At 39.2% G+C, this 18,177-nt stretch overlaps 1 protein-coding gene across 1 annotated transcript; it reads right to left on the bottom strand.

Moving 5' to 3' along the window:
• Nucleotides 1–969: 969 nt before the first annotated feature.
• On the bottom strand, nucleotides 970–11,512 carry ANKRA2 (ankyrin repeat family A member 2; the record flags this gene model as incomplete). The annotated part of the gene is made up of 8 exons (XM_080701204.1): nucleotides 970–1,025; nucleotides 1,579–1,659; nucleotides 2,395–2,461; nucleotides 2,746–2,871; nucleotides 3,381–3,478; nucleotides 6,138–6,203; nucleotides 8,831–8,989; nucleotides 11,224–11,512. 8 exons carry the CDS (start codon nucleotides 11,510–11,512, stop codon nucleotides 970–972), a joined length of 942 nt encoding a protein of 313 aa, XP_080557330.1.
• Between the last annotated feature and the right edge of the window lie 6,665 nt (nucleotides 11,513–18,177).

An 18,177-nucleotide genomic window follows, 5' to 3' on the forward strand; every position in this document is an offset into this window, starting at 1 on the left:
GTTGGCCATGGCTTTCTGACTTCGACCCCTAGTCCTTTCATGCCTTGAGACTGTTGCTTCTTTAGCTTTTCCCAATGATTCCTTTCTGCTTACATCAGCCAGAGCAAGTTTATGTCCTTACAACCAAAGTATCCTAACTAGTATAACATCTATTTTCCAGATGAAGTGATTTAACTCAACCAACTCCAGTACTCAGAGGTCAAATTAACTTCTAGCCCATGATGCTCCCTGATTTTGGTGAAACCTGAGTGTGTTCAGTTCAGTGCTCCTTGGTGGATGTAAAGAGCACCTCGCTTGTACTGAACAATTAACTTCTCTTTCGTAGACTTTTCCTTTTAAAAGGCTTGTTTACAAGAGAAAAATATTCTAAATATACTTCTAGAAACAACAAGATGTTTTTGTTGAGTGACTTGTAGGAAGAAAGGTTAAACAAAAAATACTAAAGACATCTGTAATAATCTTGTATACTTTTTAAAAGCCTAGAATACAAATGGACAGAAAAGTATTTTATTTACTTATAACATCATTTTGTAAACAGTCACACTGCACACTTTTTACTTTAACAGCAACATGTTTTTCTCTATGGATTTATAGCAAATCCTATGTAAAGTCAATGAGCTATTACAAGAGTGAAAATGAACGAAGTGGAATCATTTCTGAAAATGTCAAATTACAGCACTTGATAGAAAGACAGATAACTATCTGTACCATAAAAATTTACATTGCCACAAAACATTAATTTATAATTTTAAATATACAGTAAAACACATTTATAAAAACATCAACATTAATTTTATTATAAACCAGTGAATTACTGAGGGATATTTATTAAAACTCGCTAAAAGTCAGAAAATAATCTTATATAATTTTTAACTGCAACTGAGGTAAAAATTTATAAGTAAACAAAACTAACATTTATAAGGACCAAAAAGTGAACGGCAGGGCAGACAACCATTTCTGAGGTCAACGTCACTCCTTGATGTTTTGAAGCAGCTTCAACAAGTGTGACTCAATAACCTGTTGGACTGGAGCAGACAGGTAATCAAGATCACAACGGACCGACGGCAAAGTTAAATAGAGCAAACTCAGCTTACCCCGAAGTTTCCTGAAACAGTCATTTTCAAGTAGGATACACTTATAATCTGAGAGTAATAATACAATACAATACTTAAAAAACTTAAAACTTGGTCTCTCACTGATTTAGTAACTGTCAAACTTAACTGGACTTTCTGTGCCAAGGCTTTTATATTTTTTAACTGAAGAAAAAAATCCAGAGTATAAGGTTATTCTATAAATAGTTTGCTATTATAATATTATTTATTAATGTTTGAAATAGTAAATAAGTTTTATAAATAGGTGTACACTTATCCTCCAGTAACTAATTATTTGAGTTGATTAAAAGCACAGTAAATAAACTGATTTCTGGACTCTGAAGGAATTTGTTTACAAGCATATGTCAGGAGTTAGGAAAACATGTAATGTTTTATGACTACAAGTAATGAAGCTAGTTTGAAATGCTAGCTTTTACCATATGAAGAGCTTTACTAAAACAAAACTTGAGAGTTCTAATATACTTACCACTTCTATAGCCCAGAGCTACAGCTAAATCCATAGAATTATACCCAGAGTCCGTTTCAATTGTTGGGTCAGCTCCATTTTCTACAATAGAAAATAGAAAAATCTACATAAATAAAATAAAAATGTGGATAGATTTTCCATTATTGGCTAATGTGCAAATAGATGGACAGATTTTCAGCCAATTTGAAGGGTCATTTCAGGACATACTCGCAAAGTACAGAGCACATGAGGTGCACAGCACTCACTTTGGGGGGCTGGAGGGGAGACACTTCAAAGAGGTATCCTCTAGGAGTGACTAAAGACAACACTAATGTGTACAGACATTTTGGACAGAGAAAACAATGTGATCTCCTGACTGAAATGCAATTCACAAGTGACTACAAATGAAAATGCAAGGAGAAAAGCTCTAACTGCAGATATGATGTTTGATGCAGCTGCTTCTGGAGAGCACAGGGCATTCTGTGGGAGCAGGAGCCCCGAGCTGAAAAGCGGTAGGATTGATGTATTTAACAACAGGTAGTCATGTACGGTGGTGCACACCTGTAATCCCGGTACTTGAGAAGCTGAGGCAAGGGATCACAGGTTTGAGACCAGCCTCGGCAACTTAGTGAGACTCTCAGCGACCTGACCAGACCCTGTTTCAAAACAAAAAATAAAAAGGGCTGGAGTGTAGCTCAAAGGTAGAACATTCCTGGGTTTAATACCCAGCATAAAACAAACACTCATAGTTAATGATCCTCTTACTACTAGGAGAGGCCAAGCTGAAAACAAAAAAGTCCTCAAGATGCACTTTTTAGATAATTTTCAGTTTCTTACCTAAGAGCATCTTTACACATTTTACATGATTCCCATGCACTGCATAAAGCAAAGGTGTCCCTCCATTCTGCAAAAGAAAAAGGTGATTTAGTTTTTTAGGATGAGCAAGAGTCAATTAAATACTGCTGTGGGAAGTTTACTAAGAATTGGACATGTAAAAGTAGTTTAAGATATTAATATTTTATACATAATACCTAAATAAGAACTAATTGAGTTTATGCCGTTGTTTTTACAGGTATGTAGTTAAATAGATTTTTTTCTAGGTGCTTAATAAAATTTATTCTGTCTTCCCCAATCAAATTAATTCCAGAATTTGTTATAATGATTCTCAATTCAGTATCGTAAACTCACCCAGTCATATTCATTTACATCAACTCCACAATCAAGCAGCATCTTGACAATATCTGTGTAGCCTTTACTACAAGCCAGTGACAGTGCACTTTCTCGACCTTTTCCTAAAAGTTGGGGATCTGCACCCTGGTGTAGGAAGTAGAGATTAAAAAAAAAAAACTTTCAATTACTTTAAACAAGAATGTTGTTGCTTCTGTCAATAATAAGTAACATTCAATGCTGATGTCTGGTAATGTTCTAGGTTTAGTAAATAATGGAAACTTTTACTCATGAATCTCTTGATATCAAAGTTGCCTGAATGCCTTCCTCCCTTGCTCCATCTCAAGCCTACCCATCCTTTCATTCTGGAGTCAAGTCACGACTCTCTATGAAGCCTTCTCCTCCAAGGCCCATAGTACTTCTGTTCCTGCTGCATGTCAGAGGGGCTGGATGTTATGTCGTTTCTCACTCTTTCATGTATGATTAGCATTTCCTTCCCAACTAGATCCAAGTTTCATGGAAATATGAAAGGCATTAAAATTATTTTTGTATCTTCCATCACTATATCTGGCTGGCTGGAGATACAAAAACTTTGGTAAAGACTTAACTGACCTTAAGTAACTTTACATATACATTTTCTGAGGCATTTTCCTTACATTCTGAAGTAGAAACTCTACCACAGCTATTTGCCCGTGTGCTGCAGCCCACATCAGAGGAGTAAATCCTTCTTCATCCGTGTGATTGATAACATTTTCTATTTAAAAGAAAAGCAATTTTTGTGATCTAATTTAACAACCACATATTCATATCACTAAGAAACCACTGGCACTCCAAAAAGTTAATTATATTGCTTAATGAAGTGTATTTTGTGCTGACTTTTATTTGCTTAAGTTTTACTATGTTATTGAAATTTTAAATGTATTTAGAATGCATTAAGATGTGCATAAATATACATAGCTGGGTTCATATAGCATATTGTTTAAAATATGAACTACCAGACATGGCACAATGCTAGGTACAGGTCTTAGAACTGTGGTTTCAAGATCAGGAGACCAGAATTTGAAGCCTGGCTCTATTACATTCTAGCAATGTGACTCTGCACAAGTCAGTTAATCTTACAAGTACATAAAAAAAATCTTGCTTAGCTTGATGTATAGTTGGGAGGGTAATAATAAAAATAAAATTATTTGATATTCCTTAAAATTACATACATATCAGATATGCGAAAGCTCCAAATCTTATGAAAGCTACCTAGTTTTCTACAGCTAACACTGCTGCCAGTGAACATCCTGCATTCATGTGCTTTGCGAACATAATGGAATATGAGGGCTGAATGATCTGGAATATAGATTCAAGCAATTCCATCTTGAACTCACAGATTTCCCCCTAAATTTATTTAGTAGACTGAAAATGAAGCCTCCAAACATTTATAAACAAAATTGACGTGATAAAGAAAAATAAAACTCTAATCATGTTCACTGTATACCACGAACCATGTTGGAACAACTGAACAAAAGTATTTTTTCTTGACCTTACCTCCTTATAACAAAACATATTCCAGATGAAGTGAAGGTTGACATGTTAAAAAAGAAAAACACAGCCGGGCGTGGTGGCACACGCTTGTAATCCCAGTACTTGGGAGGCTGAGACAGGAGGATTGTGGTTCACGAACAGCCTCAGCTACTTAGTGATGCCCTCTGCAACTTAGTGAGACCCTGTTTCAAAATACAGAATAAAGCTGGGCGTGGTGGCGCACGCTTGTAATCCCCTCGCTTGGGAGGCAGAGACAGGAGGATCACGCAGGTTCGAAGCCAGCCGCACTGGCTTAAGAGACCCTGTTTCCAAATAAAAAAATATAAAAAATAGGTCTGGGAGTGTAGCCTGGAGGTAGAAGGGTTTCCAGGAACCCCAGTACCACCAAAATACAGAATAAAAAATAGGGCTGGGGGTGCAACTTGGAGGTCAAATGACCCTGGGTTCCATTTTCAGTACCCCCCCATAATGTTTTCGAACAATAAAAACTCAGGAATCACAAAGAAAAAAATTACTATTTAAAAATGTTAAACCTAAGCCGAGTGTGGTGGCGCATGCTTGTAATCCCAGCATTTGGGAGGCTGAGACAGGACAATTGCGGTTGGTGCACAGCCTCAGCTACTTAGTGAGGCCCTTTGCAACTCAGTGAGACCCTGTTTCAAAATAAAGAATAACAAATAGGGCTGGAGGTGTCATTCAGAGGTAGAATTCTCCTGGGTTCCATCCCTAGTACCGGAAAAAAAAAAATGTTAAGACTATCTTTGAAAATATCATAAAAGAAATCAAAGGAAAAATGATAAACTGAGAAAACCTATATGTAAATAACAAAAACCTAATTTCCTTAATTTAAATAGAAACATATTTCTATTTAATAACTGCCTACCATATAAATTAATATATGGTAGGCAATTAACACAAAAAGAAATTTTCAAAGTGGCCATAATTTTTGGGGGAAGGTGATGCTGAGAACTGAACCCAGGGCATTTTACCTCCAACCCATACCCCCAACCCTTTTTATTTTGTTTATTTTGAAACAGGGTCTCGCTAAGTTGCTAAGAATCTCACTAAGTTGCTGAGGCTGGCCTCAAACCTGTGATCCTCCTCTTGGCCTCCCAAGTATAGGCAGGTGAAACCATGCCAGAACAAAGATCTAATAATTTAGAAAGTATAAATGAAATTACTGTGTGATATCATTTTCTATTCATAGATTAGTGAAAATTAAGACCTGGTAATATTCTGTGTCAGTGAGGATTTAGGAAAATAGAAATTCTAATTCTGGTATGAGGACAAAATCTGGTTATATATATGCAAACTTATCCAGTGGATACATTTAAAAGAATGCAAATAATATTGTCATATAATAGCAAGATTTGGAATCAACCATCACCAATGTAAATAGTTAAAAATAAGAAATACAATATGTGCACATGGAATATGCAGAACTGATGAACAATTAAAAAGAGTACAATAGACTCTTGTGTGCTTATACAGAAGCTCTCAAAATACTGAGCAGAAAAAGTAAGACACGATGTATTTACACTTAATATTTTCTTGCTTGTGTAAATAACAAAAAGCATACACATGCTTCATATTTAACCCAAAATATAAATGGAAATGTATTCTAGAAAAATTTTCTGAAAATATAAGAAACTTGCAATGTTTGCTTTTGGGGAAAAGTCAAGAGTAGTAAAGAAAGCTATAACTTTTATACTTTTTATTACTTAATTTTTCTTAACTACCCCTTGGGTTACCTGCCTGATGAGATTATGCAAATATTTGTCTTTGTCTCTATGCTTTTCTGTACTAAAATAAAACAATAGCAAATCTAATAAATCCTAATGAATTTGTTTTAAATAAAATCTTTAATAGTAGGCTATTACCTTGTTCAATCCGTGTAGCCAGGTAGAGCATCTCTCCTTGTGCTGCCAGCTGGTGAACAGACAGAGCTGAAACGATACCATCAAGCGCTTCATATGTATCTTCAGTGTACATGTTTACCACCCCATGGTTTGTCTTTGTGTGGCAAACTTCTTTTTAAAAACAAAACATGAGCTGTGCTGGTGGCACATGCTTGTAACCCCAGGACTTGGGAGGCCGAGACAGGAGGATCACAGGTTGGTGGGAGCCTCAGCTACTTAAAGAGGCCCTCTGCAACTTAGTGAGACCCTGTTTCAAAAATAAAAATAGGGTTGGGAGTGTAGCTCAGAAGTAGAGAGCCCCTGGGTTCAATAACCAGTATCAAAAAAACTATCATTTTATAATTTTAAAATTAAATTTAAAGTACATCTTAATATCACATGTGCCCATACTATCCCCAAGAATTGACTTTTATGTTCATTTAAGGTAATTTGACATCTGAAATTGTTACTTTTCAACAAAACTTACACTAAGTGGTTTTAGTTACTTAATTTTGAGCATGCTACCTTTGTATCCAAACTTATGAGGAAGACAAGTCTAAAAGATACAAAAGCACTTCCTTTTGTTCCATTGAAGTCCAATTTTCTTTCTTTCTTTTGAGCCGGGATCCCTATGTTGCCCAGGTTGGTCTTAATCTCCTGGGCTCAAGTGATCCTCTGTGTCCGGCTCCTGAGCAGCTGGGAATATGGGCATAAACCACTGTCTGCAACTTTTTGAAGTCCTAAATATTTCTACTATATGATTCCATAGGTTTTCTTTTTAACCTTTGAAGGAGTGGGGTCATAAATGGAAAATTGGCCTTGAGAGTAATTTTTGTGTGTGTGTGAGTCTGGGGATGGAACCCAGGGGCATTTGACCTCCAAGCTACATCCCCTACCCTATTTTTTATTCTTTATTTTGAAACAGGATCTCGCTAATTTGCAGAGGCCCTCACTAAGTAGCTGAGGCTGTCCACGAACCACCATCCTCTGGTCTCAGTCTCTAGAATGGTGGGATTACAAGCGTGGTCCACCACCCCTGGCAAGAGTAAATTCTTGAGTATAGGCCAAGTTGTGGTTAATTAGCTGTGCGATCTTTGATAACCAATTAAACATTTTTTGTTTGTAACATGAAGAACTTAAACCAGATGATCTATAGCTATTTATTTCTTTTTAGCTCAAAAGTTCTACAGTTGAAATATTTTATGACAATCTATTTTAGAGAGCTCTTCTAAAAAATTAGCATTGCTTGATTATTGACTTCAGTGAAATGACAGGGTAAAAAAAGTAAAGCAATTTGGAGACACATACAAATCTATTTAAGTAAACCAGAAATGGCCAATAGGTGGAGTGAGAGACCTAGAGGAAGACCGATCCTGCTCAACTACTATAAAATAGGATTCAGAAATTAGAAGGAACTTGCTATTTTCAAGGTAAAGATTTCACTAGGTTTTAAGATATAGATACATTTGCATTATATTCTCAAATACAGTTACTAAAACCAAACTGCTAATATATTTATTCACATATCTATATTTCATAGAATATTTTTTAGTTTAAATAGAAAAACTTTATTGCCTCTACAATAATTCTACGTTTTTATAAATTGTGAGTTCTGCTGGGTGTGGTGGCACATGCCTGTAATCCCAGCATTTGGGAGGCTGAGACAGGAGGATCACCGTTCGCGGGCAGCCTCAGATACTTAGTGAGGCCCTTTGTAACTCCATGAGACCATGTTTCAAAATAAAGAATAAAAATAGGGTGTAGCTCAGAGGTGGAATGTCCCTGGGTTCCATCCCCAGTACCATAAAAAAAAATTGTGAGTTTAGAGTTTTCACCAGCTGAGCTATTGAAGGGGGCATGAGTTCAGAGTTTTTAAAAATGTGGTTTCATATTTATACTAATTCAAATATAAATCACTCAGCTTTTACTATAAACAATCTAGTTTATAAGTAAAACATGAAGCTCTGTACTCTGAGAACACAAAAACACTGAAAACATATATACATATAGTACTGAACCCAGGGGTACTGTACCTCCAAGCTATACTCCCAGACTCTCTTATTTGTTTTGAAACAAGGTCTCCCCGGGTTGCTGAGAGTCTCACTACTTGCTGAGGTTGTCCTTGAACCTGAAATCCTCCTATCTCAGCCTCTAAGTACTAGGATCACAATTATACACCACTGGCATATCTTAATTCGCAAAAAACTAACAATGATTCACTGTTTATTTATTTATTGGTAGTAGTGGGGATGGAACCCTTCTACCTCCGGGCTACACTCCCAGACCTATTTTATATTTTTTATTTGGAAACAGGGTCTCTTAAGCCATCGAGGCTGGCTTCGAACCAGTGCGATCCTCCTGTCTCTGCCTCCCAAGCGCGGGGATTACAAGCGTGCACCACCACGCCCGGCCATTCACTGTTTTTTATAGTCAAATTAATAAAGATTTTAAATATTAGTTTTTCCATCTGTTTTTGTTCTCAACAGAGAAACATAACATGAAACATTTGAACATGTAATAATATATGGAAATGTTTTAAAGTACTAAAATTATCAGGGCATGATTTAAGCTTTCAAAGAAAGAATATTCTTTTAATGAAAGTAACGTTTCAAAGCCAAACTCTTAAAACTATTTACTAGTAATAACATCTTAGTATATGAGTAGCAAATACTTACAATTCGCTAACAGAGGTGTGGTGGAGACCTCATTCCCTCTGTGTTTGTTGGTTAGAGTAGTTGACTGTTTTATGGGTGAGAAGTGCTTTGTTGTAGAGGGAGTGTAGACATGCCTTACTTGAATTCCAGGAGAAGGAGAGGTATGGATATTGCATTCAGCTGAGTAAAATACATTTAAACACAAGCAATATTTTAATGACAAAGCATTTCAATAAAAATTTTATGTCAATGCTGACATTAAAAAAGAAACCTAAGAGGTATCATAGCTTCAATTTACAACAGTTTATCACATGATATTAACTTTTTTGTGTGGTACTGGGGATGGAACCCAGAGGCATTCTACTTTAACATTACATCTCCAGCCTGATTTTATTTATTTGGAAACAAGGTCTCATTAGGTTGATGAGAATCTCACTACTTGCTGAGGCCGTCCTCCAACCAGTGATCCTCCTGTCTCAGCCTACCAAGTACTGGGATTATAGGTGCGAGCCACCACACCTGGCTTCATGATATTAATTTTTGTCATAAATATGTGTAACACCATAGTGAAAGTTCCTGAAAGAGAAGCACTTATATTGAGCACTTTTATTCTGATAAAATTAGTTTTATTGTTAAATAGATCATTATAGAAATAAATCAAAAGCATGTTGATAAACTACTGAATTAAAGCACTGGAAGTACATGAAAACTAAATATTCACGGAACAGGGAATATTTAGTTGACTAGTTAATTTATTTCAAGAAGGAACAAGGAATTTTTTTCTTTTATGATTTTAAAAGGTATAATGATGCTGGGTGTGGTGGCGCACGCTTGTAATCCCAGTGCTTGGGAGGCTGAGACAGGAGGATCACACAGGTTCAAAGCCAGCCTCAGCTACTCAGTGAGGCTCTCAGCAACTTAGTGAGACCCTGTTTCCAAATAAAATATAAAATAGGTCTGGGAGTATAGCTTGGAGATTAAAGGCCCCTGGATTCCATCCCCAGGACCACCACAAAAAAAGTGCAATTAAAACTATTAGAGAATTTATATTAAAGATTAAGCAATGCTTTTTTTTTTTTTTTTTGCAGTACTGGGATGGAACCCTGGGGCATTTTACCTCGGAGCTACACCTTCAGTCCTATTTTTTATTCTTTATGTGGAAACAGGGTCTCCCTGAGTTGCAAAGGGCCTCACTAAGTAGTAGCTGAGGCTGTCTGTGAACTGCGATCCTCTGGTCTCAGCCTCCCGAATGCTGGGATTAAAGGTGTCCGCCAACCACACCCTGCTAGGCAAAACATTTTTTTTTTTTTTTTTTTTTTTGCTGGTCTGGGGATGGAACCTAGGGGCATTTGACCTCCAAGCTACACCTCCTGCCCTATTTTTTATTCTTTATTTTGAAACCGAGTCTCACTGAGTTGCAGAGGGCCTCAATAAGTAGCTGCGGCTGTCCGTGAACCACAATCCTCCAGGTCTCAGCCTCCTGAATGCTGGGATTACAAGCGTGCGTCACCACGCCCGGCTAGGCAATACATTTAAAAAATACATTAAAAATAAAGCCAACATTGCCTGGTGTGGTGGTGCACACTTGTAATCCCTGAGCTTGGGAGGCGGAGACAGGAAGACTGCGTAGGTTAGAAGCCAGCCGCGCTGGCTGAGACCCTGTTTCCAAATAAAAAAGTATAAAATAGGTCTAGGAGTGTAGCCCGGAGGTAGAAGGGCTCCAGGCACCCCAGTACCACCAAAAAAAAAAAAAAAAAGCCAACATATATATCAGGTATGGTGGTGAACAATTGTAATCCCAGTACTTGGGAAGCCAAGACAGGAGGATCATAGATGAGGCCAGCCTCAGCTACTTAGGCCCTCTACAAATTAGTGAGACCCTATTTCAAAATAAAGGAGAAAATTAGGGCTGGGGATGTAGCTCAAAGGCAGAATGCATCTGAGTTCAATCTTCAGTACACCTCCAAATCAAAACAAAACAACAACATGTCCTTCCTTTAAAAGACATTATATAGCCAGGCGTGGTGGTGGCGCACGCTTGTAATCCCCGTGCTTGGTAGACTGAGACAAGGAGGATCATGCAGGTTTGAAGCCAGCCTCGCTGGCTTAAGATATATTAATATATCTTAATATATTTTTATACAAATATTTTTATAAAAATAGGTCTGGGAGTGTAGCCGGAGGTAGAAGGGTTTCCAGGAACCCCAGTACCACACACACACACACACACACACACACACACACACACACACACACACACGACATTATATAAAATGAAATTATTTAAACTTGGTTTTCTGTTAGAATCCAGAAAATGCTACTAAAATCTTACATGGAAAACAAAATGAAATAAAACAAAAATTCTACTCAAATAAACAAAAGCAAATGCAGATATTTATACCATAACTTTCAACCTTTAAATAGGACAGATGCCACCTCCAGGTCAGAGTTAACCTGATCTTGAATATTTTTGCTATCTTCTTCATTTAAGGACTTCACAAATCGCGAACACACGTTCATATCAAATCGGTTAGGCAGTATGAATTTCATTCCCATGGCAACACCATGAGCTGATCCTTCTTCTGAATTTGGGTCCAGTGGATGTTCTATTTTAATGTCTGGCATGCCCGAGAGATTATAACTGCTGGGGCACTCTTCCACTATCAGCTGGGCTCCAATATCCAGATTTGCTGATGTCGCCATGATTTCAACTATAGCTTCAATAATTAAAATACTTTCTTCATGATTTTCTTTTGTTTTTATAAGAGCAGTTACCAGTGTATTCTTAGAACTGGTATATTAAATAATCTGAAAGGAAAAACATTAGGGAATTAAAAGTAATATATCAACAGGTAAAAGTACACAAAATAATTGTTTTCAATCAAGAATCTAAAGCAGCCGGGCATGGTGGCGCATGCTTGTAATCCCAGCATTCAGGAGGCTGAGACCAGAGCATGGCGGTTTGCGGACAGCCTCAGCTACTTAGTGAGGCCCTCTGCAACTCAGTGAGACCTGGTTTCAAAATAAAGAATAAAAAAAAGACAGAATTAAAAAAAAAATAGGGCAAGTGGTATATCTCAGAGGTCAAATGCCCCTGGGTTCCATCCCCAAACCCGCAAAAAAATAAAAATAAAAATTAAAAAAAAATATATATATAGCATGCTATTAGAAGCACCAAGCATAACAGAAAGTATTCAATATCCAGAGGTTGTGAAATCTGAGTATAAATTTAACCTTCACCACTTAGTAGATGTGTACCCTGTATCAGCTATTTTGTTTTTTTTGTATGTGGTACTGCGGATGGAATCCAGGGACATTCTACCTCCAGCTACATCCCCAGCCATATTTTATTCTTTTTATTTTGAAACAGAGTCTCGCTAAATTGCAGAGACACTCACTAAGTTACTGAGGCTGGCCACAAACCTGCAATCCTCCTATCTCAGCCTTCCAAGTTCTGGGATTACAAGTTTCTAACACCAGGCCCAGCTTCCGTAAAAGTTATTGATCCTTTCTGAGCCCTAGTCTCATTTGTAAAATAGGGATACTACCATAATAGGATGCTGGTAAAGAGCAAATAATACAGAAACATTATCATCTCCAATACTATGTTCCAAAAAACATTAGCCGCTGTTTCGCCTCTATATCTGAATGTATAAAAGATCCGGCTAACAATGAAAATAAATTTTCATATTAAATGTTAATCTCTTACTTTAGGCTCATTTTTTACAACATGTTATGATTATATAAGTGGCTCTCAGTTTGAATTTAAGACAAGATATAACTCATGTTATAACCATTTATTAGCACTCTTGTCTGAAACATCTGCTGTGATTCCTAGACAGTGAAAGGGTTTACAAAACTTTGGTTTAGATGATTGAAGGCATATTTCTGTTTTTGTTCAGATTGAGGATTAGCAATTTAATATAGGTTTTAAAGAGTGTATATTACGGATTGGCTTCCCAAGATACATAGCTGTCTCAGATATGTAATCACTTGAGACGGGAAGAAAATGAATGTCCAGATGTTGTTTCCATGTGAGGGTTTATTGCTTCTTAAAAATTTTGGGAAGATGCAGGGTGTTCTAAATTAAAATTAAGGGAAAAAAGTGCATTCAGATCACAGTCAAGCAGGGCTTGGTAAACCATACATTTATAGATAACATACATTTACAGTTTGGTAAACCATACATTTACAGTTTTAGACTTTTTTTTTTTTTCTTTTGCAGTACTGGAGATGGAACCCAGGGGCATTCTATCTCTTAGCTACAGTCCCAGGCCTATTTTTTATTCTTTATTTTGAAACAGGGTCTCACTGAGTTGCAAAGGGCCTCACTAAGTAGCTAAGGCTGTCCGCAAACCTGTTCCTTCTGTCTCAGCCTCCCAAATGCTGGGATTACAAGCGTGCACCACCATGCCCGTTTCTGAGATTTAGACATTTTCAAAGGTGGATGCTTATAATAATCCTTTGAGTAGGCACACCAGGTAATCATGTCCACCTCAAAGGAGAGAAAGGAAGCTTATGACTTAAAGAGAAACCTATTCAGTGCTAGGGACTCCATCACCCTGACAACTAAGTAAGAAGCAGTACTAAATTAATCCAAAACTTTGCTGGGAGAGAGCTGAAGAATAATATGTAGAAAAAAAATTAACAAGTAATCAAGTTAGTACATTTTAGGAAAAGAAAAGAGAAACAAGATAAGAAAATTAGTTCAGTGACTCAAATGGACATGGGAGTGCAATGTAAGAAGTCTATGGGCCCTTAAGAGAAAGTATACAATGCAAACTGTGTTTCCTGATGGAAGAACCATTTCCTCCTCTCTCCTACCTGAAAGGGCTAAAAGCAACTTCCATGAGGTCTCTAAGAGCCCCGCATATATCTATTTTAGCATTTGCCATTTTCTTGGAAATTTCCTTCTTTTTTCCTTTCTCTTCCTTTCATACTGGGGATTGAATACAGGGACATCCTACCTGCAAGCCACACCCCCACGTTTTTCTTTTCTTTTCTTTTTTGGTGGTACTGGGGTTCCTGGAAGCCCTTCTACCTCCGGGCTACGCTCCCAGACCTATTTTTACATTTTTATTTGGAAACAGGGTCTCCTAAGCCAGTGCACGCAGCTGAACCTGCGCGATCCTCCTGTCTCTGCCTCCCAAGTGCGGGGATTACAAGCGTGCGCCACCACGCCCGGCAACCCCCCCACGTATTATTATTATTATTATTATTATTATTACTATTATTATTATTATTATTATTAGTGGTACTGGGGTTCCTGGAAGCCCTTCTACCTCCTGGGCTACACTCCCAAACCTATTTAAAAATTTTTTTTTGGAAACAGGGTCTCCTAAACCAGCGCGCGCGGCTGGCTTCGAACCTGCGCGATCCTCCTGTCTCCGCCTCCCAAGCGCAGGGATTACAAGCGCGTGCCACCACGCCCAGCCACTACCATGTTTTAATTAAAAATACAAACAAAACAGATCTCACTAGTTGCTGAGGATTTCGTTGCTAGGCTGCTGAGCCAGGCCTCCATCCTGTGATCCTCCCATCTCAGCCAGCTATGGAGTGGGATTACAGACCTGCACCATCACACCCCATAAAACCTTCAAACTCCTACTAAGTTTAAAACTCTAGGATGGGAGCCACTCTTACTAATCTTTTCACACAAATAGTGCTTGGTCCTCCCAGGATCTCCATTAACATTCTCTGATCTGAACTTTTAACATTCTTGACATTTTTTTTTCTCCTGTGTCTAACATTTGCTGATTAGATCTGGCTTTCCATTCCCGACACGGTCTAATTAGCTGTGCAACCCTTGACACATAAATACGTTTTCTGAGAGTCATTCATTTACAAAATTAAGGTTTCTCGTGTTCTTCCAGCTCTAAACACTTTCCGCGTTATAAAACAGGGATTATAGAGGGAATTACCAGTCTTTGAGGAAAAAACGGCAAATGCGGGGTGGAAACAGAATGCTGACCTCGGCACTACTCTAGAGACCAGAAGTTGCCTGGCAAGCTGAATTTTTGAAGGAGAGGGAAGAAAAATAATAATAAACGACAGAGAAGAAATAGGAGGCGGTGAGAAAAAATAAGGCCAAAGTTATCCGGGCTCACATCGATCTGTCGGAGCCCAGGGGTGAAAGGAGACAGCGCAACGAGGTTAAGTGGGCAACTGTGCTACCTCCAGTGGAAGCTAAATAACAGGGGACCCCGCTTCTTCCTAATCCTGAAACTATTCTACAAGGAAAGGAAGGTGTGATGAAAATGAACGATGCCTCACTGGCGACAGGTGTCTCCGCGTCTCGGAACAGGAGCCCCCTGGAGGGAGACTTGGGGAGTGGGAGGTCCGCTCCGTCGCCGCTGGCCAGCTGCGCCCAAAGCCCCCGGCGGAGCCGCGCTGCCCGCGGCCGGGGGTCGCGGGGACCGGGCAGGGGCGCCTCGCGGCCGCCTTCACAGCACACGGCGAGCGGGGCCTCTCCATGGGCCGCCGACCCAGTCAGCACCCGCCTCCAGCCCAGCCTTATTTTGGGGCCGTGACGTCACTTCCGATTTTTTTTTTAAACTTGTAGCAAAAACAAGTTCCGCATCTGTACGGACAAGACGATCTCCAGTTCCCCCACCCCCCCATCCCCCGGCTTTACGCTCTGCGGCCCCTCGGGCCCGAGTCGGCCGGATCCCGGGTCATTTCGGCTCACAACGCTGGGTCACTGGGGCAAGGCCTCGGGCTCAGGCTCGGCCACGCCCCCGCGGCCTGGTAGCCCCGCCCCGCCCCTGCGCCTTCCGGGCTGAGGGAGTCTCCTGAGCATGCGCCGACACGTCATCTTCGTGCGACGCGCTCCTTGGGGAGTGTGCTTAGAGCTCAGGGCACCCGCGTGATTTTGCCCAAGTGATTGAGAACGGTCCGGAGTAGGCAGCTGGCGAAGTCTGAGAAGTTGGCCTTGCAACCTGGGTGCCCAGGCGGATCCTTGGGGCCTCGCAGAGGTAGGAGAAGGAGGCTCCCATTGAGGGTAGCCTCAGAGAGCCTCACTGTGGTTGCGGGCATGCTCCTCTGGGGCTTCCTAAGCTCCGCCGGAGATGGATTAAACTCCTTCCGTAACTGGGCTCTTAGGATCTCTGCAGTTTAATTACAAACTAGGTTTTGCACCTCTCCAATCACCCTCTCTCCTGTCCACTGTCGTCGGTCACCGGAATAACCCTCACCTCCTCAAGGCAGTAGCTAGAATTCCATTTTTGTCTTGCTTAGGAGGTCCCCGCAGTTTTGAATGGCCCGGCATTTCCTCTTCACCACCTCCTGAGTCCTTGCGTCAGTTTTAAGTGGCGAAGCTGCTGTGTTGTTTTACTTTAAGGCCTCGCTGAAATGGCATACTCTTTCCAGGTAGAAGTAAAAACCTTTTATTATTTTGAGCTCTCAGTACTCTGTACGTTACTCATAGCGTTCATTTGATTGTCTGCACGGTATTGCAGTGGTACCTGACACGCAGGCCCTGACCTCAGCTCCATCATTTTCCTCCTGTTTGTTTTCACATAATTTCTTGCCTCATGCTTTTTGCATTATGTCGCCCCGCCTACAGTCTCTCACCTATACTGTCCCTGACTTTGTAATCAAAGTGGTTTGCAAACACTGCTTCTGCTCTTCACTTTTGGTCTTTAAAGCTTTACACTATTTCTTGGAAAGCATAGCTAGGTGCTACCCCTCCTAGACTGGAGTAAGAGTTTGCAAAGGGGGCCCAAAGGCAGAATGTGGCCCAGTGCCTGTGTTTGTGTATTCTGGAAGTCAAGAATGCTTTTTACAGATGAACATATGCAGTTTTTGCTGATAGGAGACACTGACTTTCAACAGGAATTAAGTGAGATGTTATCCCTTTCCCAAAAGAATTTCGTTCTCATTCATAAACAAAAAATTGTACTCATAATTATTTTTGGGGAGAATTGTTAATAAAACTTGGGAAATGTTTTTTTCTTATTTGCTATGTAAGTACACAATATCCTCCATTTGATGTTGCCAAGCCTAAAATATTTCCCATCTGGCAATTTACAAAAAAAGTTTGTGAACCTCTGCTGTATAACACTGTTCAATATTATAAGATACTGCTTGTAATTTTAATTTTGTATTTTCCCATAGAAACTTGTACGACACTTCCTTTCCTTCCACAAGCCTTCTTGAGCATTTAAAAGTAATTTTAAATTTCATAACAAGAGTTGAGGTAAGCAAGGGCCAGCTCAGAGAGAACTGACAACTGCATGCACTATGTTGGACTATGGACTTTATTTTCTGGGCATTGTTGGGTTTTGTGGCAAAGGTCAGCGATGACTATTTGAAAGATAGATGGCAGAGTCAGGGAGACCTTAAAGTGGTGTTGTGTTATTCCAGTAGATGAGCAGATCTGAATTAGGATAGTGGATTTAGAGGTAAGGGGGACTTAGTGAAGTTTCAAAAGACTGGGTAGATAAAAGCAGCAGATCTTGTCAAGTATTTGGGTGTTTAGGATTGAGGAGGAAAAACAAGTCACAGTCAAGGTTGATTCTTGATTCCTAGCTGAAACCAGTCATCAGCCTCATTCCTAGAACAATGTCCTGCACATTGTAGGTGCTTGAGTGAACAGAAAAGCTTTCCCCTTTTGGTCATGGAGTGCTATGTTTCATCAAAATATGTTTTGAAAGATGTCACTCCTGTTTGTTTTGCTGTTGATGATGTCATGTTTTCAGGCTTTTTTGAATAGATGAAGAGTAGAACCACTGGACTCATTCACCTGATAAAATGGAATCGCTTGCAACTGAATATTTCTGGAAAGATGTTTGGGCTTAATTACATGCTAGTGAAAAGTTATAATTCGTTTTTATCCTATTCTGTCACTTTAATTTAGAATTGTTTAATTCTGGTTTTCTTTCCTACTCGTTTAAGCCTTTTAAGATTAGTTTAAGTTTCTATATCAGAAAATTATTTTCAAATGTTATTTTTAAACTTTTAAATTATAAGTTTCTGCACTAGAATCATTAACTTCACTTTCCAAGAAAGTAAAGTGTTTTTAGGTTTTTAAAAAGTCAAGTTTGTGGGCTGTTTGTATAGATTAAATGCCTTTTTAACTTCAGTTTGAGACAACTTTCTTTTTTTATGGTGTCGGGGCCTTGCACATTGCTAGGCAAGCACTTTACTACTAAGCTACATCCCCATCCCCAATACAACTTTTGTATTTGTAGTTTTGTCTTAAGATTTCCTACTGTTAAGGAATGAACACCCTAAGCCATTGTATTTTTGGTGTGACTACTGGAAAGCTGTGCCAGATTTACTCCTAAGTGTTGCACACTGGTCAGGTAGGCGTGAGAACATTTGTGTACAGCTTCTTTGTACAGCTAAGTAGATAATGCAGTGTGGTA

The sequence above is a fragment of the Muscardinus avellanarius genome, assembly GCF_963383645.1.
Source record: "Muscardinus avellanarius genome assembly, chromosome: 1".
NCBI classification, from domain to species: domain Eukaryota; kingdom Metazoa; phylum Chordata; class Mammalia; order Rodentia; family Gliridae; genus Muscardinus; species Muscardinus avellanarius.